At 52.8% G+C, this 22,948-nt stretch overlaps 1 protein-coding gene across 3 annotated transcripts; it reads right to left on the bottom strand.

Annotated features, from left to right (window-relative positions):
- Window positions 1–294: 294 nt before the first annotated feature.
- Window positions 295–10,340, bottom strand: SLC39A13 (solute carrier family 39 member 13). Of its 3 annotated transcripts, none has more exons than XM_031941509.1 (10): window positions 10,198–10,340; window positions 4,727–5,029; window positions 3,619–3,732; window positions 3,422–3,546; window positions 3,003–3,104; window positions 2,826–2,915; window positions 2,560–2,610; window positions 1,723–1,855; window positions 1,507–1,606; window positions 295–1,230 (listed from the first exon to the last, which is right to left on the bottom strand). In XM_031941509.1, exons 1-10 carry the CDS (start codon window positions 10,244–10,246, stop codon window positions 1,155–1,157), a joined length of 1,143 nt encoding a protein of 380 aa, XP_031797369.1. In that variant the 5' UTR covers window positions 10,247–10,340; the 3' UTR covers window positions 295–1,154. The 3 variants fall into 3 exon arrangements, with proteins under 3 accessions (XP_031797369.1, XP_031797371.1, XP_031797370.1); XM_031941511.1 differs by having other exon boundaries at window positions 10,172–10,234; XM_031941510.1 differs by lacking the exon at window positions 10,198–10,340 and adding an exon at window positions 6,978–7,208.
- Window positions 10,341–22,948: the final 12,608 nt, after the last annotated feature.

Below are 22,948 nucleotides of genomic sequence, written 5' to 3'. Positions count from 1 at the left end.
GGAGCCCAAACGAGCTGTGTACAGGGAGGGTCCTGCCCCCTAGGGCCGTGCCATTCTCCCCCCCACCGGGGGCTCTCTGCACATCTTAGGCCCCTCTTTGGGCAGGACCAGGTACTTTATTTCTCCCCATTCTATGTTCCTGTCTGTCCAAGACTCCCCATTCCCCCCACCTCGGGGAGACCATCTCAGTCTCCCCCTCCCCATGTCTCACCCACTCTTCCCCAACCCCCATAGGACTGTCTCCCCCTCCCCCCAGCCCGGGGGGCCTGGGTCCCAGGGCAGAGGAGGCCAGGGTCAGGATAAAATAAGATTTATTTGCAAATCGTCTCCATTCTGGGACAGAAGGGCACAGGCCCGTAGTAAAACCGACCGCGTCTCTGCAGCCGCTTCCCCCGCCGTCCTCCAGGGGGCGCCCGGGCTCCAGCCCCAGTGGGCTCTGGCCGGGCTCGACGCGGGGGCAGCGGGCACATTCCCGGGCGCTGAGCGCAGCTTCCCAGCATGCTCCCGGCCCTCCCGAAGAAGGCCTGGCGGGGGGAGGGGCGGGGCCGGGCTCTCTCCAGCACTCGGTGCTGACTAAATACTTCCTTTGGTAGCGGGAGGGGGAGGCGGGAGCGGGACCTCCAGCCCTCGGGTAGAGGCTGAGGCTGGGCCGACCGGCCTCGGGCCTGTCCCCCCAAAACACCCGGCCCCCTCATCCCTCAGCTCTCAGGGGGGGCCGGGGGCCAAGATGGGGGCTGGGGCCAAGGGGGGGGCCGGAGCCAGGCTGCCCCCAGACTTCCGAGCGCCGCTGGGTCACGGCGGGGGAACAGCAGGGAAGAGGAGCCCCAACAGAGAAGTGGGGGTGCTCCCCTCCTCACTGAGACCCAGGGCCCCTCCCCCCACTTTGACCAGGCCCGAGGCCACCCCTGGAACCAGGAGTTCTGGCTGTCCCCCTGCCCCCTCCCCACGGGCCCTTCTGCCCCCCACACTCCGTCGCTGCCGCCGCTGCCCCAAGGCTTATTTCCCAGAGACCGGGACCAGGGCTGGGGGCGCCAGGCTCGGAGTCTGCACGCGCGGGCGGCTCCCCCCCCACCCGGCGCTGGCTCCCAAGCACACACACGCGGTCACGGGGCCACCAGGAGTCTTATTGTGGGGGGCCGAGGGTCTCGGGGGCGTCACTCGGCCAGGAGCGAGAAGAGCACCATCACCACTATGCCCGTGAACAGCAGCAGCACCTGCTGCAAGGAGTTCCTGCGGGGACAGAGGCTTCTGCTTAGGTGGTCGCCCGGCCCCCCATGGCTGCAGGTACTGAGTCCCCCACGGCTGCAGGTGCTGGGCCCCCCTCCTCCTCCTGCTGCTGCTGCAGGTGCCAGCCTGGCCGGGGAGAGGTGGCAGGATGAGGCCGCTGCGGCCGGGGCTCCTCTCCCTGATGGGGTGTGAGGGGGCATCTGGGACTGAGCCCCGCGTGGACTAGGGGCCTCCTGGGCACGGAGAAGTAGCCCCAAGCCCAAGAGCCGCGCCACTCACCAGGGGTTCTCTTCCTTCAGGAGGTCCGGCAGCACGTTGACCAGAGCGATGTAGAGGAAGCCCCCAGAGGTGAAGGGGAGGATCCAGGCAATGGTCTCCCCTGCAAAGAGCGGCACCCACTCAATGCCCTGGCGCCCCTGCCCCCTGCCCGTGGGGGAGGGCAGAGAGGGGAGGGGGCCGACGCCCACTCTGGCCCCCCACGCCTCGGCTCCCTACCTGCTCCCTTGGGAGACTGGGCACAGATGGCGAAGCAGGCGCCCAGGATGCCCCCCAGCGCCGTCCAGAGCTGCAGCTTGGCCGCACTCCATCGGTCAAAGCCAGCCCGCAGCAGGATCGCAAAGTCGCCCACCTGAGGAGAGGCCCGGCTGGGCTTAGTGCGGGCCCTGCCCCCTCAGCCGTGTCCTGGGGGGGGGATGGGGGGTGGCAGTGCTCTTCCCCCCTCTCCCCCCCCCGGCTGCTCTCACATGGCCAGAGCCCCCCGAGGCCCAGCAGGGGCCAGGCCGGTCCCTAACCCTTGTGGGCTGCGGCCCTTCTTCCCTGGCGGGGCCCCCAGTGTGAGGCGCCCCCCGGTCCTGACATCTTCAGGCCTCAGAACCCCAAAGCCCAGAGAGAGCCCAGGCTCCGCCTGCGCACCAGCCCCCTCCCCACCTTCCCCAGACCAGGCCTCAGAGTCTCGCCTCGAGGGCTCCCTTGTAACCCTTATTTCTCTTGACCTTTCCCTACACACTCTGCGTCCTTGCGGGCCCCCCATTAGAACGGAAGTTCTGTGCCCTGTCTCCTGGGTGCCCAGCACACAGCAGGTGCTTAATGCCGTGTTTCTATCTGCCTTTATACTGTAGCACCTTGCATGGGGCCTGGCATAGATGGGGCCCGGCACAGAGACAGGGCCCAGCACAGACTCCACCCGAACCCCACTAGGCCATTGCCGGCTTTCTGGGAGCAGCTCCCTCCTCGCCCCCCCTGCACCCCCTCCCAGCCGTGCCCCCCAGGGCCGAGCAGAGCCCCAGGCCAGACCCTGGCGGTCTGGAAGCCCCCACGGGCGGCAGCACGTACCTCGTGGGGGATCTCGTGGAGCAGGATGGCCACGGTCGTCAGAAGGCCGATCTGTGCAGAAAAGGGAGTCTGTGAGGCCAGGGTCCCTGGGGGCGGTCACTTCCCGGGGTGGGGGGCGGTCACTTCCCGGGGGGGGCAGTCACTTCCCGGGGTGGGGGGGGGTCACTTCCCGGGGTGGGGGGTGGTCACTTCCCAGGGGGGGGGCGGTTACTTCCCGGAGTGGGGGCAGTCACTTCCCGGGAGGGGGCGGCCATCTGAGCACTCACCTTCTTGCTCACCAGGAAGCTGGCCGCCACAGCCAGCCCGTGCGTGAAGTTGTCGATGGTGTTGGCCAACAGATTGAGGTAGCCGCTGATCTGGGGGGGAAAGGGAGGCTGAGCCGGGCCGGGGGTGCGGCGGGAGCACCCCGGGGCCGGGGAGGGGGCCGCGATCGGGCCACTCACTTTGATTTTCTGCACCTCAACGCTCAGGCCTGGAACCGCGGCCGGCAGGGCCAAGCGGCGGCCTCCATTGCGCACGGCAGCAGCCGGGTCTTTGGTGGGGGCCTGAGTCCAGGAGAGTGAGGGAGAAGCGGCCGTTAGACGCCCCCCACCCCCACTGAGAGAGAGACAGAGACAGAAAAGGTGCCCTTTACTCGGGGGTCCTGGTCCTGCCCCAGAGGCTGGCTGCCCCAGGCCCTTCCTCCCACGGCGGGCTGCTTGTCCTGGGCAGTGGGGCCGGGCCGGCCTCCCCTCGGCACCGGGAGCCCCGCAGGGGCAGAGAGTGGTGGGCGCCCTTTGTTCGGGGCTCCCGGGGAGGGCTCAGGAGCAGGCCATCGGGGGGAGGGGGGCGCCGGGGCCGCTGAGCGGGGGCCGTTCCTCACCTGGCTGGAGCGATCCTTCTCCTTGCTGTCCAGGAACATCTTCTCCAGAGCCAGGAAGGTCAGGAAGCCGGCGATGACCCAGAGGCCCAGGAGCTGCTGCTGCTGCAGGCTCTGCCCGCCCCCACCTGCGGACACGGGGAGTCAGAGCCGGGCAGGCCCCGGGGCCGCCTGCGCCCTCCCCATGCCCGGAGCCTTACCCGTGGTGGCGCTGCAGGTGTAGGCCCAGGCCTCCGGGAGCAGGTGCAGAAACACGTTCCCCAGCAGCCCCCCCAGGGCGAAGCTCAGCAGCTGCTTCAGGCGGTGGGAGCCAGCTGGAGGGCAGAGGGTGCCTGGTCAGGAGGACGCCGCCCTGCCGACCACCTCCCGGGGACCCCCTTGGGATGCCCCCCCCCTCCCGCTGCCCAAGTGTTCCCTGGCAGGGCCCTCTAACTAATTGTCCTTGTTCCCTCCTCCGTGGCTGCCCTCCCACCTCTGCATGTGAGGCTGCTCTCTCCTCCGGGCCAGCCTGAAGCCCCCTCCTCATTTCCTCCCAAACCCCCCGGGCTCCGGGACCCTCACTGCTCTGCCCTCCCCGGTCTGGGCGCCTTCCAGACGGGGCCCCCTGGGAGAGGCGCAAGTGCTGGCCCAAGGTTCACTGAGCACTAGGAATCCCTCGCTCCCCAAGCCCGCGGGGGGCCACTTCCCACATGAGGACCTTCCTGTCACCCTGCTGGCAGTGCTTAAAACGTTGGGTGGCGTTTGGGGGGCATGCACAGGGCAGCTCGCCCTTATCTTCCCGAGGGGGGTGGGTCTCCTCTCTGCCTCCCAACCTGGCTCTAATAGGATACCTCGTACACCACAGGCGCTCAATGTTTGTCTCAGAGTCTGTGCTAAACCACGTAAACAAGTGCCCAGAGCCAGGCCCAGCCCCCCTGGCACCTAAAACTGCTGTAGGCCAGAGAACGGACGGGCTCCTGGGGGCTCCTGCCCCGGCTCCAGGCCTTTATGGCCGGGGCTCCCGGGGACCCCTCATCACCTGACAAACCCCTACTTCCCAGGGCCAGGGGGACGAGCGTGAGATAGTGTTGCCCAGCTGACGCAGCCTAGGGCTGGAGTGCCTCATAGGGGACAGAACGGGGCCAGCCTGGGGCCAGCCCGGGCCCTCCCAGTCCAGAAACAGCCCGGGCCCTCCTGGCCCAGAAACAGCCCAGGCCCTCCCAGCCCGGAGCCAGCCCGGGCCCTCCCGGCACGGCCTCCTCAGAAGCAGGGCCCGAGTCCTGGGCCGGGGCCACCCGGGGCTTGCAGGGAAGGGGCAGGGGAACCTGCCTTCGGAGCGGAGGGCAGCGCCCGTCTCCAGGGGAATGACCAGCAGAGGCAGGACCCCGCTGAGGCCCACCATGAGCGAGCCCACCAGGGAGCAGATCCAGGCATCCAGCCGCTCGGCGCTCAGCAGGGCCCCCCAAGACTCGCTCTCCTTGTCATCCAGACGACAAGCCGCCGCCGCCCGGCCCCTCAGGGCCGGCTGGGCCCCCTGGGCCACCCCGACGAGCCCCAGGGCCAGCGTGGTGAGGAGGAGGCTTTGCCCAGTCATACCAACGCCAGCACGGGGGCATCCAGGCGAATCACGTGCTGGAGAGAGAGGAGAGGCCGCAATGAAACCCTGCTCCCCAGAGCCCCCCACCTGCGAGGGGACGCTGAGGGTTCATCTGGACCTTCCGAGGGATGCTGCCCGCAAGCTGGGCCCCTTCCTTCCCCCGGCCCCAGACGGCTGAGCTCTCCTAATGAAAGGGTGAGGTCCTGGCTGGCTCTGAACGCCCGCCCAGCAGGGTGCCTCCTGCTGCCAGGGGGCAGGGCCTCCACCCGGCAGATTCATCCCCCCAGGGCCGGGAGTGCCCCCAGACGGGAGAGGACAGAGGGCACCCCTCCCTGAGCCCGGGGGGGGGGGAGGGGAGGGCTAGCCAGGGCCTCAGAGCCGAGTCAGCCTTTCCCACTGAATCACCCCGGGACGGCCGTGAGTCAGCCCGGAGCTGGGGGCTCGGGGCCCCCTCTTCTCAGCCGCGTCTCCCCTCCCTGGGCGCCGAGAAGGGGGTGCTGGCCCTCCCCGGGGCCTCCGAGCCCAAGCCGGGGAGCAGCCCCCCCAACCACAGGTGCCCACGTGGAGCACGGAGCTAATGGGCTGCCCAGATGCTCCCTCGGCATCATCAGCCAAGAGAAGACGCCGGGAAGGGAGATTTTACTCATAGGTCGGGAGGCAAACCTCCAAGCAGACGGAGGCCGGCCTCGCCCCCATGGCGTCTCTCAGTTACTGTCCGCCCGGCACTGGACGAGAGCCCCTTCCAGAAGCTTCCAGCCCGGCGCCGGGGGCAGCCTCCGCCTGAAGCGCGCCAGCGAGCGGAGGGGGCTCCCCCGGCCGCCCTAGGCGCCCATTCCAGCCGCAGTCACCTTCCCCCCCCCCCCCCCCCCATCCAGGACACAACTTCTCCTATAGCCCCCCGCCCCCCATCTTGGAGCAAGGCCCCAGGGACCCAACAAGGGAAGTAGGGAGGGAGGGGGTGGAAGAGCCAGGATTCCTGGCTCCTCAGGCTGGGGGGTACAGAGTGTGGGAAGGGGAGGGGGGAGCTCTGAGAGCCCTGATTTCTCCACTAAAACAATCCCCTGCTTTCTACAAGCCAGACGGACGGATTCCTTCCCACCCGGACCCTGCCAGGCCGCCCCCCATCCCAAGCAGGAGAAAGGGAGGGGGTCTGAAGATGGGAGGGGCCTTAGACCAGGAGGGTCAGAGCAACCACAACAGGCCGGTCCGAGCCGGCAGCCAGCATCAGAGCGGCCAAATGACTTATCCAAGGTCACCAGAGTCCTTTTCCACCTCCCGGTCAGGAAGAGCTGGGACCAAAGCCCCAGTGTCCAGAAATGCCGGAGGGGGCGGACCAGTGAGCCAGTGTCTGCCGGGGAGGGGGGAAGGGGGGCTGCTCCCTGATATTTTGGGGTCAGTTGGAGGAACAGGGGACCCAGCTCCCCAATATTGGGGTAGCTTGGGGGAGGGGCAATGGGTCTGGGGCCATTTAATTTGAGGGGGTCAGTTGGAAGGGATGGGGTTCAGCTCCTTGCTAATTTGGGATTTGTTAGAGACGGAGGGCAAAGGGTCCCCCTATTTGGGGGTTCAGTGGGAAGGGGCAGCAGGAAAGATTGAGCCCCTATTTGGGGGCGAGGCAGAAGGTCCAGGTCCCTCCTATGGGGTGATGGTCAGTCAGAGGGAACAGGGCAGGGTATCTCGCCCCCCAGTATTCGGGGGTCAGCCAGAGGAGAAAAGTCAAGGGTTCAATTCCCTGCTATGGAGGGTTCAGGGGAAGAGGGGCAGGAGTCCAGCTCTGCCCTTGTGGGCAGCTTCGGCGCTTGAGGGGAGGAGGGCGGGGGTGCAGCCCCGAGCTATGGGAGATCAGGAGGAGCGGGCCGGGGGTCCGGCTGCCCCTTCTTTGGGAGGGGATCGGGGAGGGCCGGGGGTCCGGCGCCGCACTCGGGGGGGGGGCCGCCGGGGGGCAGGAGGCTCTGAAGGAGAGGGGCAGGGGCAGGTCCTCACCCTTCGGAGGGGATCAGGGAGCGCCGGGGGTCCCGCGCCTGCTCGGGGGGGGGGGGCGGGGGTCCGGGCAGGGGTCGAGGGGCCGGCGGACGCCCCCCGCCCGGCCCGGCCACTCACCGTGCGGCGGTGGCGGCGGCGGCGGCGGCGCGGCTCCGGGCGGCCCCTGCCATCCAGCCCCAGACGCGGCGTCTCTGCCCCTGCCCCCGCCCGGCCCCGGCCTCGGCCCGGGCCCCGGCTCCTCCCGCCCTCCGCCCCCCGCCACACGGCCCCGCCTCCCCGGAGCCCGGCCACGTCAAACTCCTCCCGAGCCCGGAACCCGAGACGCCGAGGCGCAAGCCCCGCGGGGGAGCGCTGACGGGGGGCGCTTCCGCCTCTCTCCCGCCCGCGGGGGGACGGGGGTCGGGGAAGCACACTTCCTCCCGGCTGCCGTACGGCTGGAGGGAGAGGGAGGTCCTCGGGGGCGGAGCCTGAGGCAGCGGGGCGTGTCCGCCCGCCCCGGCTCAGCCCCTCCGAGCTCCATCCCTCTACCCCGCCCCGCGCCATGGGCTTTGCGCATGCTCCTCGGACGACAGCCCTCCCCCGGCTGGAGGGCCCCGCGCGGCCGCACGGGCGCCGCGGCTCGCCTCCAGCGCCCTGCTCGGCGGGGGCTCCGGCCCAGGTCGCGGGGGGGGGGGGGGGGGGGCGGACACGCCCCGCTGCCGCGGCGCAGGCATGCGCAGTGCGGGAGCTGGGGCCTGGGCCGCGGTGCTCCAGCCCCGGGCCGAGGCCAGGACCGGCGGGCTGTGACTCAGCCTGGAGCCGGGCTCGGGCTTGTAGGGAAAGGGGAAGTGGGGGCCGCAAGGAGGGGCGGGCCAGGAACCTCAGAAGAGGGAATTTTATTCTTACTCATCGAATTATTTTTGTGTTTTGGTTTTTCGCTGGGAGCCTGGTTTCGGTCTCCAGAGACGTAACCCTTTGGCTGCCGGTGGGCCCAGATCCGGGGGGCTCACGGACACAACACGTGCACTTATGTGGCGCCTCCTGTGTACGGGGGGGGAGGGACATAACCCTTTGGCTGCCGGTGGGCCCAGATCCGGGGGGCTCACGGACACAACACGTGCACTTATGTGGCGCCTCCTGCGTACCGGGGGAGGGACATAACCCTTTGGCTGCCGGTGGGCCCAGATCCGGGGGGCTCACGGACACAACACGTGCACTTATGTGGCGCCTCCTGTGTACGGGGGGGGCAGAGACGTAACCCTTTGGCTGCCGGTGGGCCCAGATCCGGGGGGCTCACGGACACAACACGTGCACTTATGTGGCGCCTCCTGTGTACGGGGGGGGCAGGGACATAACCCTTTGGCTGCCGGTGGGCCCAGATCCGGGGGGCTCACGGACACAACACGTGCACTTATGTGGCGCCTCCTGTGTACGGGGGGGGGCAGGGACATAACCCTTTGGCTGCCGGTGGGCCCAGATCCGGGGGGCTCACGGACACAACACGTGCACTTATGTGGCGCCTCCTGCATACCGGCGGGGCCAGAGTTCTGGCTTCCCAGTCCCCAACCTCCAGTCATCTGACCTAGGGTTGGGGCTGGGGTGGGGGGAGGTTAAGGCTATGAGCAGTTATGAACTGCCTGCTGTGTGCCCAGGCACTGGGGACACTAAGAAGGGCAGAAGCCTCCCTGCCCCCAAGGACGCCTCGATCTAAAGCGGAGGCAGCAGCACAACTGTGCCCCAGTGAGATACGTCATAGGGGAAGGCGGGGAAGCTAGTATCCGCCTCCCTCCGGTTCCGAAGCCCATCTGTGACAGCGGACTCGGAACCCGGTTCCCAGGAGACCCCGGTTCAAATCCTGCCAACTGAAAACCAGCTCCAACCTCCTTCTCCAGGCTTAAGGAAGCCCCCCCACTTGGGTCCCCTCTCGCCAAGGACCTTCCGTGTCTCCTGCTTCTGACAGGGCCGCCCCCATTCTCCCATCCAGTGGAAATCCCCCCGAAATGACCTCGCAAGTACTTAGCTCCAGATCCTAACCTCGCACTCGTCTCTTCTTTACAATGTGACCTCCTTGAAGGCGAGGAGCAGTCACTTTTTAATCTGTGCGTCCCCAGGGTCCGGACAATAAACTGATGCTCACGGACTGATTGAGCGCATGATGGTAACTGACTGTCATTGGGACACCAGGGTGATCCCCGGGGGTGGAGCAGCAGGCCTCAGACTGGCCTCAAACTGACCCTGCACAAGGCACTCAATCCTGTCTGCCTCAGTTTCCTCATCTGCAAAATGGGCTGGAGAAGGAGATGGCAAACCATTCCAGCATCTCTGCCAAGAAAACTCCAAATGGATTCTAGAAGACTGGACAGGACTGAACGAAAACAACTCATTCCCAATGTAGCTTTCCATATCCTCCCTGGTAAAATGTTATTTTGTGCAAGATAATAAGATATAAAGAGTGGACGAAGTGAGAGACGCTTCTTGGTCCTTCAGAAGCTGTGTAGTGGATGAGCCAACGTGTAAAGGCAAGAAATTTGGGAAAGAAAAGAGCCCTGACCAAGAAAGGGCGTGTGCGCGCGTGCGTGCGTGTGTGTGTGTGTGTGTGTGTGTGTGTGTGTGTGTGTGTAGGGGGGAATCATCATGACAGATTTCCTCTAGGAGATAACATGTGAATTATACCTGGAAGAAATGGAGTGATTCTGAGAGGCAGAGGGGAGCATGGAGGTGGTGGTCTTGGCTGCAACAGCGACGAGGGAGTGATGTGAAATCAGTCTGGAAAGGTCCAGAGGAGAGTTCTTTCTGTGCCTCTGAGTCTCCCCACCAGCTGGCCCAGGAGCCATGGATAGAATCCCCAAGCTTTCTAGTCCTTTTCCCCCAGAGATTTCTATTACATCTGAGAACAGAATCCACTCATGGACTCTTGTAAGTAAAAGCAACAAGGAGTTTTCAGGCCTGTCCTCCCCACTGACTGTCCCTTTTTCATTCACCATTGGAACCCTGGGTAGTAAGAGATTTCCAGACCTGGGCAAGGCTCTCCCACTGCCCCCCGCCCCGGGGCACTCCCGCCTACCTGGCTCTCTCTCTCTACTTCCTCTCTCCCTGCTGGGGAGTTTTCTACCTCCAGATACTGAACTCTCTCTCCACTGTCAATAATCCGACTTCTCCCATCTCTGAACTTCTCCCAAAACTTAACACCTTAAAAGCTCCCTCACCCCACATACCACCCGGCTCTGCTCAGGGCTCCCACCTCTGAGGCAGAGGATCCCAGGCTGACTTCTGGGGTGGGAAAGGAACATGGCAGGAGCGCAGTTCTGGATCCAGGATTCTGGATCACTGTCGGAACCTCTACCCCAATCCCTGGGGCACGCAAATCGCTGAGTGCCAGGCTGGGCAAATCAGCCAGTCAGCAAAACCAGCTTTTATTAAGTACTTACCCTGGGCTAGGCCCGACTTCATAATATACAAATGATTTCATAATAACACTGTCAGCATTCTGACATCAATTATTTCTGTTCTCGGCCCCTGACCCGGACTACTGAGGACGAGGGACAGCACCTAGAGTCTATATCTGGGACTTGAGGGCCTCCCTCCCCTACCCACTTGATGCCAGATGGCCTCCTCTTCAGCCTGGTCTGAGATTCCCACCAATCAGAGCAGCCAGTGGGGAGGATGTTGGGGGTGGGGGAAGGGAGGAGGTGGCCTGAATCAGCAGATTAGGTGACCAAATTAGCTCTGTCACCTTAGATGTTCTCAAAGTCTCCAAGCACCAAGAGGATGAGAGGGCAAGAGTCTTTCTTCAGCAAGGAAGGATCGGATCGGATGGTTTGGAGAGTGGGCGCCCAGGAGCATCGGGATACAATTACCGCACAAGGAGATAAACACTGAGTGCTGACTATATACAGGCTCGTGCCTGCCCTCATGGAGCTGATGGTCAAATAGAAAAGATAGGCTGAGGGGCAGCAGGGTGGTGCACTGGGTAGAGCACCAGCCCTGAAGTCGGGAGGACCTGAGTTCAAATCCAGCCTCAGACACTTAACTCTTCCTAGCTGTGTGATTCTGGACTAGTCACCTACCAATTGCCTCAGCCAAAAAAAAAAAGAAAAGAAAAAGTAGGCTTATATCGCAGTACCTAGATTGTCAAGAGAGATACCTCCAAGAATGTAGAAATGAAAAGAAAACAGACACACTATTTTGTTTCTATTAAGACTGCTTTTTATTTCTATTAAGACCCCCTATTTTATTTCTATTAAGACCCGCTATTTTATTTCTATTAAGATCTGCTATTTTGTTTCTATTAAGACCTCCTATTTTATTTTTATTAAGACCCGCTATTTTGTTTCTATTAAGACCCCCTATTTTATTTCTATTAAGACCCGCTATTTTATTTCTATTAAGATCTGCTATTTTGTTTCTGTAAAGAACCCCTATTTTATTTTTATTAAGACCCGCTATTTTGTTTCTATTAAGACCCACTATTGTATTTCTATTAAGACCCCCCTATTTTGTTTCTATTAATTCCGCTATTTTATTTCTATTAAGACCCCCTATTTTTTCTATTAATTCTGCTATTTTATTTCTATTAAGACCCCCCTATTTTGTTTCTATTAAGACCCGCTATTTTTGTTTCTATTAAGACCTGCTATTTTTGTTTATATTATTATACTATTATAATTTTTATTAGTTTCTAATGTCATACTATAATTCCAATATTATAAATTATATACTATAATAATCATCTCATTAGAAATTCACCAATAAATAAAAGAATTAAATCATTGCTATATATGTATATGTATATATTTTCATACATACATATGTGTGTGTTACTACTAAGTTGTTCAATATGTCCAACTTTTGGTGGCTCCACGGACCACAGCACACCAGGCCCTTCTACCCTTCTCTTTCTCTCAGTCTGTCCAAGGTCACGTTCACTGCTAACATGACCCTAGCTCCCCATCTCATCATCTGCCATTCCTTTAGCTTTGCTTCAAACTTTCTCAACGTCGGGATCTTTTCCAATGAGTCCGGGCTTCTCATTATTGACCAAAGCATTTAAAATTCAGCTTCAGTATTTGACTTTCCGATGAATAGCCTAAATAAATTTCTTAAGCACGGACTCATTTGATCTCCTTGCCATTCAAGAGCCTCTCAAAATGTTCCGCACCACAATTCAAAAACATCATTCTGGGGCACTTGACTTTCCAATTCTCACAGCCATAAATTGCTACGGAAAAACCATGGCTTTGACTACCTAGACATTTGTTGGCAAGGGGGTGTCTCTGTTTTTTAGTCTGCTGACCAGATTTACCAAAGCTTTTCTTCCAAGAAGCAAACATCTTTAATTTCGTGACTTCAGTCTCTGTCTGCCATGATCTTTGAGACCAAAATCAAATCTGACACTGCTTCCATTTCTTTTCCCTTTCTATACCATGAAGTTTGAGAGCAATTGCCAAGATCTTAGGGTTTTTGCCGTTAAGTTTGCTTTCATACTCTCCCCTTTCCTCAGCAATATATTTTGGCTACTGAGGTTGGGTGTGGACCATCACTTATGTGTCAGATTTGGTTGGATGCTACATTGGCTAGTTTTGCTGAACTCTTTCTCCATCTTCACGTTTCCCCCTTTTCTATTCTTTGTGAATGACTCTCTGGACAGTGATATATTGAGAAATAAAGGTGATATGCCAAAAGAAGACTAAATCTTACTGAAAAAGCTACTAAGATCTGAGGGAAAATTTTGCAGTGGACAAAGACTTGGAAATAAGTATATAAAGAGAAATGACCAGGGGCAGCTAGATGGTGCAGTGGATAGAGCACCAACCCTGAAGTCAGGAGGACCTGAGTTCAAATGTGGTCTCAGAAACTTAACACTTCCTAGTTATGTGACCCTGGACAAGTTATTTAACCCCAGTTTCCAAAAAAGAGAGAGAGAGATGACCTAATTTAAATCCTGTCCCTGGCACCTGACCTCTGTGACCTCCAGGCAAATGACTTAACTTTGCTGGGACTCAATTTTCCCATCTATAAAATAAGAGGTTTAGACTATTTCAGAGCTGAAACTTTTTGTGCTCATGACCCCTTTTCACCCAAGAAATTTTTACACAACCCCTGCAGTATATAGGCATATAAAATAGGTGTATACATCAAATATTTACTGATAATAAACCATAATTTCATAACTCCACATTCAGACCCCCCATAAAGGGTCATGAGCCATGGTTTAAAAAGTTAAGGACTAAATATGACTTTTGAGGACCTTTTTGGCTCTGGGACCATGATTCTATGGACTGGTGTATCAGAAAAGACTTCTTGGAGGAGGCAACATATGGTTTGGACTTTAAATGATGGACAGTTATTCACCAAGTAAAAAAAGAGAGAGGTGGCTGTCATTCATGGCAAGTGATAAAGGTAAGGTGATAGAACAAGGTGTGACGAATGGGGAGTGATGAGACTGAGAACACCACCCTTGCCTATTAGACTGCAGTGTAAAGTGTGGAGAGGACAATAAGAAGGAATTACTCCCCTGGAAAGATTTACATGAACCGATGCTGAGCAAAACAAGCAGAACATCGAACACAATAAATGCGATGATCAACTATGGATGATTTGGTTCTTCTCAGTGGTTCAGGGAGCCAAAGCAATCCCAATTGACTTTGGGCAGAAAATGCTGTCTGCCTCTAGAAAAAGAACTGAGGAGACAGAATGTAAATCAGCACACGCTCTGTTCCCTTCTTTTTTCTTTTTTAATCTCTCCCATGGTTTTTCCCTTTTGCTCTGATTTTTCTCACCCGATATGATTCATAAAGTAATATGTATTAAAAATAAATCAATTGACTAGGAATTAAAAAAAAAAAAGAAACCCTGGCTGGCAGAGTGGTGTGGAGGCCCCTGACTTCCCAGAGAGACATGGAAGAGAATGAAGAAATGAATGGGGTTCCTGCAGCTTCTCAGCGTGACTCAGGATCAGCTCTGGACATGGTTTTCATTCAATCAATGATTCATTTATTCCTCTCTCTCACTCCACACGCACTGAGGACTGAGTAGGTCCACAGTAGCAGGGGAAGGGGATTCCAGGTGATAACAAGAGCTTCCTACATTCAGGGTGATGACCCAGAAGCCATTTCACACTTCCTGAAGTCACCATTACCATTAATGGTATCGCAGCAGTCCCTCCCCTCTATTGCTAAAGTCCAGCTCTAGGGTTGGCGAGTTGAGATTAGATAAAAAACCCCTTGAGGCGTTTGTTTCAGTGAGAATCTTGTCCTGAGTCTAGTCGGCCTGACTAGAAGGAAGGCTGCAGGAAGTCCTGCAGCCAGAAAAATGAATTGGGTTTCCTGCATGTCACAGAGAATAATTAAGAGGGGACTTGGAGACATGGGTTCAAATCTCCTCCTGACACTGGGCTTTTGTGAACACAGGCAAGGCAAGGCCCTTGGTGTCTACAATTAGGAGGCATCGTGTTTACCAGAACAAGGTGCCCTGAGCTTGGCGTAACAGCAATCCTTTGCTCTCACCCTCTGGACGATGTCTGCCATGGCAAAATCCCAGAACTGTTTCTCATAATTATATTCCTTTGGCCAGCACTGGGCTTGACAGTTTGATCAGTGCTTGAAGTCCTGTTATGAAGACTTGCAATGAATTAAATTGATCTCATTGTTACTCTAACCCCTCATTGTCAGCTTTAGGGCTCACTGTGTAGCCATTGTTATGAGCATTAAGATTTGTCCACTCCAAAGGGGGTCACCCACTGGAGGGAAGAGCAACACATATGTCCAGTTTCCATCCTTACTCCCTACAGAAAATGAACTTTTCTTTGTCTCTGCACAGTTGTTTTGCCTTCTCTGTTCAGTTCTGGACAAGAGGTTCGGTCTGATTAACACACACCTCAGTTTTCCTGCCTGTAAAATGGGAACAATAATACCCCCAATATCTGATGGTATTATTGTGAAGATCAAATGAGACAGTGTATGTAAAGCTTTTTGTAAAAATTAAAAAACATGATGAAAGTGTCTGGTACATTTTGGAGGATTTCTGTGGCAAAGATCCCAGTGAGAAAGCCATGGAAGCAGGAACCTTCTGCACCTTCTGTAGCCTCAGGATCATAGATCCTGAGACAGGACATGACTGAGAGCTGGTCCCCGTCCTCTGGAGTCGGAGGCCGGGTGTTTACATTTTACCCATGAGCCCAGTGATCCTCAGCGAGATGCTTCATTTCCCAGGCTGCAGCTCCCCCCTCTGAAAATGAAGGTGATGGATCAGATCCAAGCCTCCAGGTCCCCAACATTTCTAGATCTTCTATCCTAGTAGCCAGCTCCTGACACCATCCTTCCTGGCCCATCTTCCTTCCGGGACCAAAAATCCCTCCTAGGCTCATCCAAGTCATCCCGACTTTGGACGGTGAGCTCTTGCTCTTTTGTCACTGGGCATTTGTGGGAGGATCGGCAGGATCTTGGAGGCCATGTTTTCATTTATTCTCCGAGGGAGAGGCCACCAGGAAAGGAGCAGAAAGCTGCAGTGAATGGGAATCAAATCAGAAATCAACTGAAAGGTTCCACCTTGTACCCGTCAGACTGACCTCAGAAGACGACAAAAGTGGAAAACGGCAAATGTCGGGGGGACTGCGGGAGCATCCCCTAGAGCTCTGTCTTGTCTAACACACCGAAAAGCAATTTGAAAAGGAATTGTGCCAGAAAAGTCATGAAACGATACGTCCCCTGGCTCTTTAGACATGTACCCGAGGGGCTCCGAGGCCCAGTGTAAAGATGTCATGGAAGTACTCCTGCCTGTGGCGCGGACCTGTGCTGAATATTTAGAGCCCAATTGTGTGGTCCAGGGCTTCTTAAACTTTTTCCACTCCCAAGCCCTTTTATGTAATATAAAATAGATATACAAATCAAACATTTACTGATAATAAACCATAATTTTGTGACCCCCTCATCCAATTACTTGACTCCCTACAGACTTGTGACCTGCAGTTTAAGAAGATTTGATCTAGTTCATTTTACAGATGAGGAAACTGAGGTAGACGGGGTAAAATGGCTTGCCCAGGATCACAAAGCTAATAGGGAACTCAGGAAAAAGTTAAGGACCAGTGACTCCACTGAGTCACGCAGTGTAGCAAGTGAGAGATGGGAAAAACATTAAGTAAAAAAAAAAAAAAAAAAAAAGTAAATTTAAAAAGAAAGCCAAAGAGTCCGAAGGAAGCTTGAGGTTCATATGGCTCTGGTGGGGAAGCCCCTCCCTTCTCTGGACCTCAGTTTACTCAGTGACAAAAGACAGGGCCCCATTCAGCTCCCCTGAGCAGGGTGTGATTCTGTGCATGGTCCCCAAGGGAAAGTCTTCTGCAGGTAGCGTGACTGACTCCCTACAGGCTGGGGGGCTGAGGGGTCAGGTCTTTTCCTGGGCCTTGGGGCCACCGGGACTTACTCCCCGGTATTCTCAGAGCCTCCTCCCCCTGCCCTTTGCTGAATCTCATTTTCAGCGTCTTCTCCCCTGAATCTGGGAGCTAAAGGCTCATCCTTCCCTCCCCTGCCCCACTCCTACTTCCATGCCCGGTGGTCCCCGTCACCTCACCAGCCACTGCCGCCCCCTCCTGGGTCCCTTGCTGTAGCTTAGGCCAAAGGAGGCAGCTCTGGGCGGGCAGGGCCCAAGGGGCCTGTGGTAAAGGGTGGGGATCTCACTGCTCGCTCCCCAACACCTTCTTTCTCCCTTTGCAGGGTGGGGGCTACTTACTTCAAGAGAATAAATAAAGGGCCTGGAGTTGGAGGAGACATTTCTGTCCCCTCGCCTTCATTTTATTCCTCTCCTTCAAAACAATAACTCATATTTCCACAGGACTCTCGGGTTCCCAAAGCCCTTTGCTCTCGCTAGCCTGTGAAGGACTTATAGGTGAAAACCACTGGCTTTGAAATCAAAATCCTGCCTGGATCAGCACCTAGATGACCCATGTGAAGTGAAGGGTGGTTCCCTCCACTTCCAGCCTTCGTTCTATATCCGTGAGATGAAAGAATGGGACCGAAGGCCCTTAAAGGGTCCCCTCCTGTTCCGAACTCGGTGCCAATATTTCCATTTTATAATTAAGGAAACTCAGAAAGATGAGTTAGAAAGCAGAGCTTCCCCCCTCCCCTCCCCCCCAGCTAGAAGATACATCCCAGTTAGGAGATTTTGTGACCCCCCAAATGTGATGCTCCAGGCCTTCCAGCCCCACGGGCTACCCACAGGACCTGTTGAGTCACACCTTCTCCCACTGGGGTCAGCCTGTCTTGGGGCTGGGTCTTGGACTGGACTGCCATTGCCTTTTCCAGCTCCTTCTACAGATGAGGAAACTGAGGCAAAAGAGTTAAGTGAAGTGTTCCTGGTCATACAGCTACAAATATCCCAAACACTTTGAGAGATTCCTCCCTTACCCCATCACCCCCATTTCTAGCTGAAAATATGTCCTTGGGGTTTGTACAAGACTAATCCATAGAGAAGATGGTAGGGGGCTTTGGCTGGGGAAGAAGTAGGGGGGAGAGCAGCCGGCTGGTGATGCCGGGAGCCAGTTCAATGACTGCCACTTTCGGGAGGGCAAAGAGAAGTTATTTATCACTTCCGGCTCCTCCACCTGGGGGGCTGGGCCCCCTCTTCGCTCTGCTGGGCAGCAGCCTCTCCGGCCAGCTCCCCTGGGGGAGGAGGAGGAGGAGGACGGGGCCTGGGGGGAGGGGCATCTCCAGCCCAGTGCCCCTGCAACCCCAGGGGGGGCCAGGAGGCAGAGATGAGGGTTGTGGTGGGGGACGGAAGCTGCTGCTGGAGATAAGGGCCCTGGTCTGCCCTGCGGTGAGACAGTGTGTGGATGGGCTCTGGGTTACAGCCCCCCCTCCCCAGCCCTCTGCATCCCTGCACTCAGCCCCCCCCCCTTTGCATATATCACCTCCTCCCTATACAAGTCCCCTGGGAACATCGACATATAACCCCTTATTCTTTTTTTATTTATTTTTTTTTTTGGTAAGTAGTATTTAATTTTTTCCAATGATACGTACAAATAGTTTTCAACATTCATTTTTTTCTAAGATTTTGAGTACCAAATTTTTCTTCCTTCCTCCTCTCCATCCCCTCCTCCCCAAGATAGCGAGCAATCTGATGTAGGTTATACATGTGCAATCATGTAAACATATTTCCACATTGGTCATGTTGGGAAAGAAGAAACAGAACAAAAGAAAAAAGCCATGAAAAACAAAACAAAACCAAAAAGAGGAGCTCTTTCTCTGGATGTGGACGGCATTTCCCGTCATGAGCCTTTTTGGAATTATCTCGGATCATCGTATTTCTGAAAAGAGCTAAGTGCATGGGTTGATCATCACATGTGGTTGCTGCTACTGTCTACAACGTTCTCCTGGTTCTGCGCACAGAACTCAGCTTTAGTTGGTATAAGTCTCTCCAGGTTTTTCTGAAATCCACCTAAGCAGCATTGCTTATAACACAATAATATTCCATTAATTCATATACCATAACTTGTTCGGCCCTTCCCCAACCGATGGCTTCTGCTCAATTTCCAATTCTTTGCCATGACAAAAAGAGCTGCTCTAAATCCTTTAGTATGTATGGGTCCTTTTCTCTTTTTTATGATCAGCTACAGACCCAATAATGATATTGCTAATCAATAGTTTTACAAATCTTTGAGCGTAGTTCCAAATTGCTCTCCAGAACAGCTGGATCCGTTCACAACTCCACCCACAATGCATTAGTGTCCCAATTTTCCCACATCTTCTCCAACATTTATCATTTTCCTTTTCTGTCATATGAGCCCATCTGATAATTACGAGGTGGTACCAGAATTGTTTTAATGTGCATTTCTCTAATCAATAGCAATTTAGAGCATTTTTTCAGACAACTATAGATAGATTTAATTTCTTTATTTGAAAACTACCCATTCATATCCTTTGACTATTTGGACTTGAATTCTTATATTTAATTATATTATAGTCTTGTACATTTGGCTCAGCTCTCTATATATTTGAGAAATGAGGCCTTTATTAGAAGAATTGTTTGTAAAAATTGTTCTCCCTTCTCTAATCTTGGCTGCATTGGTTTTATTTTGTGCGAACCCTTTTTAATTTAACGGAATAAAAACATTATCCATTTTGCATTTCCTAGTGCTCTCTATCTCTTGTTGATCATAAATTTTCGCCTCTTCATAGATCTGACAGGTAAATATTTCTTCCTCTCCTAATTTCCTCTCCTAATATCACCCTTTATGTCTAAGTCATGTACCCGTTTTGACCTTATCTTGGTTTCGGGTATTGGTCCGTACCCAGTTTTTGCCATACTATTTTCCAGTTTTCCCAGCAGTTTTTGTCAAATAGTGAGTTCTTATGTTAGAAGCTAGAGACTGGGTTTATCAAGCACTAGATTACTATAGTCATTGACTACTTTGTCTTGTGAACCTAATCTAATTAGTGGAATCACTAATCTGCCACCCTATTTCTTAGCCAATATCAAATAGTTTGGATCATTACCACTTTATAATATAGTTTTATATCTGGTATATGTAGGCCACCTTACTTTGCTTTTTTTTCTCATTAATTCCTTTGATATTCTTGGTCTTCCAGACCAAAATAATAATAATAATAATAATTTTTTGGTAGTTTGATTAGTATAGCACTGAAGAAGTAAATTAATTTATATAGAATTATCATTTTTATTTTATTAGCTCAGCCTACCCACAAAAAATTGATATTTTCCAATTGTTTACATCTGAATTTATTTGTGTGAAAAGTGTTTTGTAGTTGTGTTCATAGAATTCCTGGATTTGTCTTGGCAAGTAGATTCCCAAATATTTTATATTATCTACAGATATTTTAAATGGTATTTCTTTTTCTATCTCTTGCTGCTGTGTTTTGTTGGTAATACACAGAAATGCTGATGATTTATGTGGGTTTATTTTATATTCTGCAACTTTGTTAAAGTTTTTAATTGTTTCAACTGGTTTTTTTAGGGGGGAGGAGGGTTAATTCTCTAGTATTTTCTAAGATTTTCCATCATATCATCTGCAAAGATGATAGTCTTGTTTTCTCATGATTTATTCTAATAACTTCAATTTCTTTTTCTTCTCTTATTGCTAAAGCTAATATTTCTAATACTATATTGAATAATAGTGGTGATGATGGGCGTCCTTGTTTCTCCCTTGATCTTATTGGGAAGGTTTCTAACTTATCCCTCTTACAGATAATGCTTGCTAATAGTTTTAGATAAATATCATTTATCATTTTCAATTAAACTCCATTTATTCCTATGTTCTCTAGTGTTTTTTAATAGGAACGGCTGCTGTATTTTGTCAAAAGCTTTTTCTGCCTCTAGGGAGATAATCATATGATTTCTGTTGGCTTTGTTATTGATATGATCAGTTATACTAGTAGTTTTCTTAATCCGAACCAGCCCTGTGTTTCTTGTATGAATCCCACCTGATCATAGGTCATTCTTCCCATCTAGGGAATTGACCCTAGGAAATGACCCCCTAGGAAATGACCCATTCTAGGTCATTCATCCCATCCTGGCAATAAACAGCTATAATTTCTTTGCTAATATTTAATTTAACATTTTCACTTCGATATTTGGGAAGACTCCCTATTTTCCAATTATTTCCAATGTAATATTGGAATTAATTGTTCCTTAAATGTTTGGTAGAATTTACTGGTAAATCCATCTGTCCCTGAAGATTGTTTTTAGGGAGTTCTTTGAGGGTTCTTTCAATTTCTTTTTCTAAAATATATAGCCTCCTATTTTTTCAAGCAACCGAAAATGAGTCCTATAATAGACCCAGAACTGGGGGATTCCAGAAGGATAACCTTGAATCCCCATTGTCTAGTGGGGAAGACTGCAATTGAATCCTACTATGTGCTAAATGCTTTACATTTGATCCTTGCAACAACTCTGGGAGATAGACACAATTATTCCCATTTTATAGATGAGGCAAATAGAAGTGAAATTGCATTCCTAGCATCACGCTAGATTCCTAAGTCCAGACTCATGTCTGTATGTGCTTCCTGATCATAGAAGTCATCCAACATTCTTATTTTACAAATAAAGAAACCAACTCAGAGACATGCAGCAATTGCCCATGATCACATAGGTCCTAAGTCGAGAAGTCTAGATTTGAATCCAAGTCCTCTGATTTCAAGACCAATGTGTTCACCACAGTCCATCCTTTGTCGCCAGGAGTTTTTCCAAGGGGGTTAAAATCCACTGGTCACACCATTGTAGCTACCACCGGGACCTTGTACCCACAGGGTCTTCATGGCTTAGGATGTCTCCTCAGAGGAAAGGAGCAGTACTTGGTACCTTTGTCATAGGCTGGCTTATGTTAGAAAGCCTCTACTTTTTCAGGGGAGCTGGTTGTCTCTCCAACTGGATTATAAACTCCCATAAAGTAAGGCTGTATCCAGAAACCCCCATGGTTCCAAGCGGAGCATGAACATATGAATGGATGAATGAACAGATGAACGAATTGAATGATGAAGGGTTTAGGGACAGAAGGGACAGAGGGACAGGTCCTATCTGATGAGGAGGATGTCTGAGCTTCTCTCCACAGACAAGTCTCCAGACGTGTATCTTCCCAGCTTGGTGAGACCAAGGAGCCAGGGATGAAGAGAGAGGAGGTAGAAGAGGGCAGAAATGCTCCATACTTTTATCCTATTCCCTCTCAGGACCTCAGTGTTCTCATCTGTCAATAGGAATAATACCTGTGCTTAGTGCTTTATAGTATATACACAATTTTGTGGGGATAAAGGTGATGATATATAGGAAGTAGAAAGAGAAATAGAAAGTTCTTGCCTGAAAAATTATCCGTACATATATTTTAAAAATAAAAAGCTTTAATAAAGTTTTTTAAAAATAGTTAACAATGGAAGGGATACTCAGCATGGACACAGCATTGGTCTGATTGACTGTGGTTTCTCTGCCTCTGCATTTTTGACATGGGTTAACACTGATCAGAAACTCTGTGATGTTTGAATTCCCAGTACCTTGTATGCTGGCTTCTGTACTTAGGCCATCAACAGCTACATCGATGGCTTGAGTACTGGAACAATCACATCTCCAGATTAGTTTCGGTATTTTAAAAACAAACAACAAGATCAACAACATTTTATATTTCTCAATTCATTTTTTCAATTACATTTTTGGGGTTTTTAATCAATGAAAATCTACCTCCTTTCCATCCCACTTCCTTCTCTCCGCCCCATACTCTGCCAAAGAGAAAGAAAAACAAAAACTCTATTACAAATATCTACAGTCAAGCAAAGCAAATTCCCCTTTTAGCTATGTCCAAAAAAATAAAAATAAAAAAAGTGTCAGTGTGCACCCTTAAGTCTATCATCTCTCTCTTTCTCAAGAAATCATCAACAATGCTTCATCTTGAGTCTCCTGGGATTGTGATTGGTCATTGTGTTGATCAGAGTTCTGAATACTCTCAAAGTCATTTGTCTTTGCAATGTTGAATAACAAAATTAATATTGTTGTATAGATTGTTTTGGTTCTGCTCACTTCCCTCTTCATCAGTTCACACAGATCTTTCCCAGTTTCTCTGAAATGGTCTCCTCTGTTATTTCTCAGGATTCAATTTGTTTCCTTGATGTATTCCTTGATGGAGATTACCCTCTCAGTTTCCAATTATTTTCTACTGCCAAAAGAAACATTAGACATACACCGCAGTGCCTGGTACATGGTAGGTGCTTAATAAAAGCTTATTTGTTGATTGGTTGATTGAAATGTCTTTGTACATATAGTAAAACGTTTCTCTGGGACATAGAACTGAAAATGATATTGCTGGACAGAAGGGTATGCACAGTTTAATAACTTTCAAAGAATAATTCAACTTGCTTTCCAAATGGCTAGACAACTCCCCATTTCCACCAAGAGTGAATTAATGTGCCTGTTTTCCCAGAGCCCCTCCAGCATTTGTCATCTTCTTTCTCTGACAACTTGGTCGATTTAATGGTGTTAGGATTCTTACAAAGTGCTAAGTC

Source organism: Sarcophilus harrisii, chromosome 6 (assembly GCF_902635505.1).
Source record: "Sarcophilus harrisii chromosome 6, mSarHar1.11, whole genome shotgun sequence".
NCBI lineage: Eukaryota > Metazoa > Chordata > Mammalia > Dasyuromorphia > Dasyuridae > Sarcophilus > Sarcophilus harrisii.
This window is presented reverse-complemented; position numbering and strand designations above follow the sequence as displayed.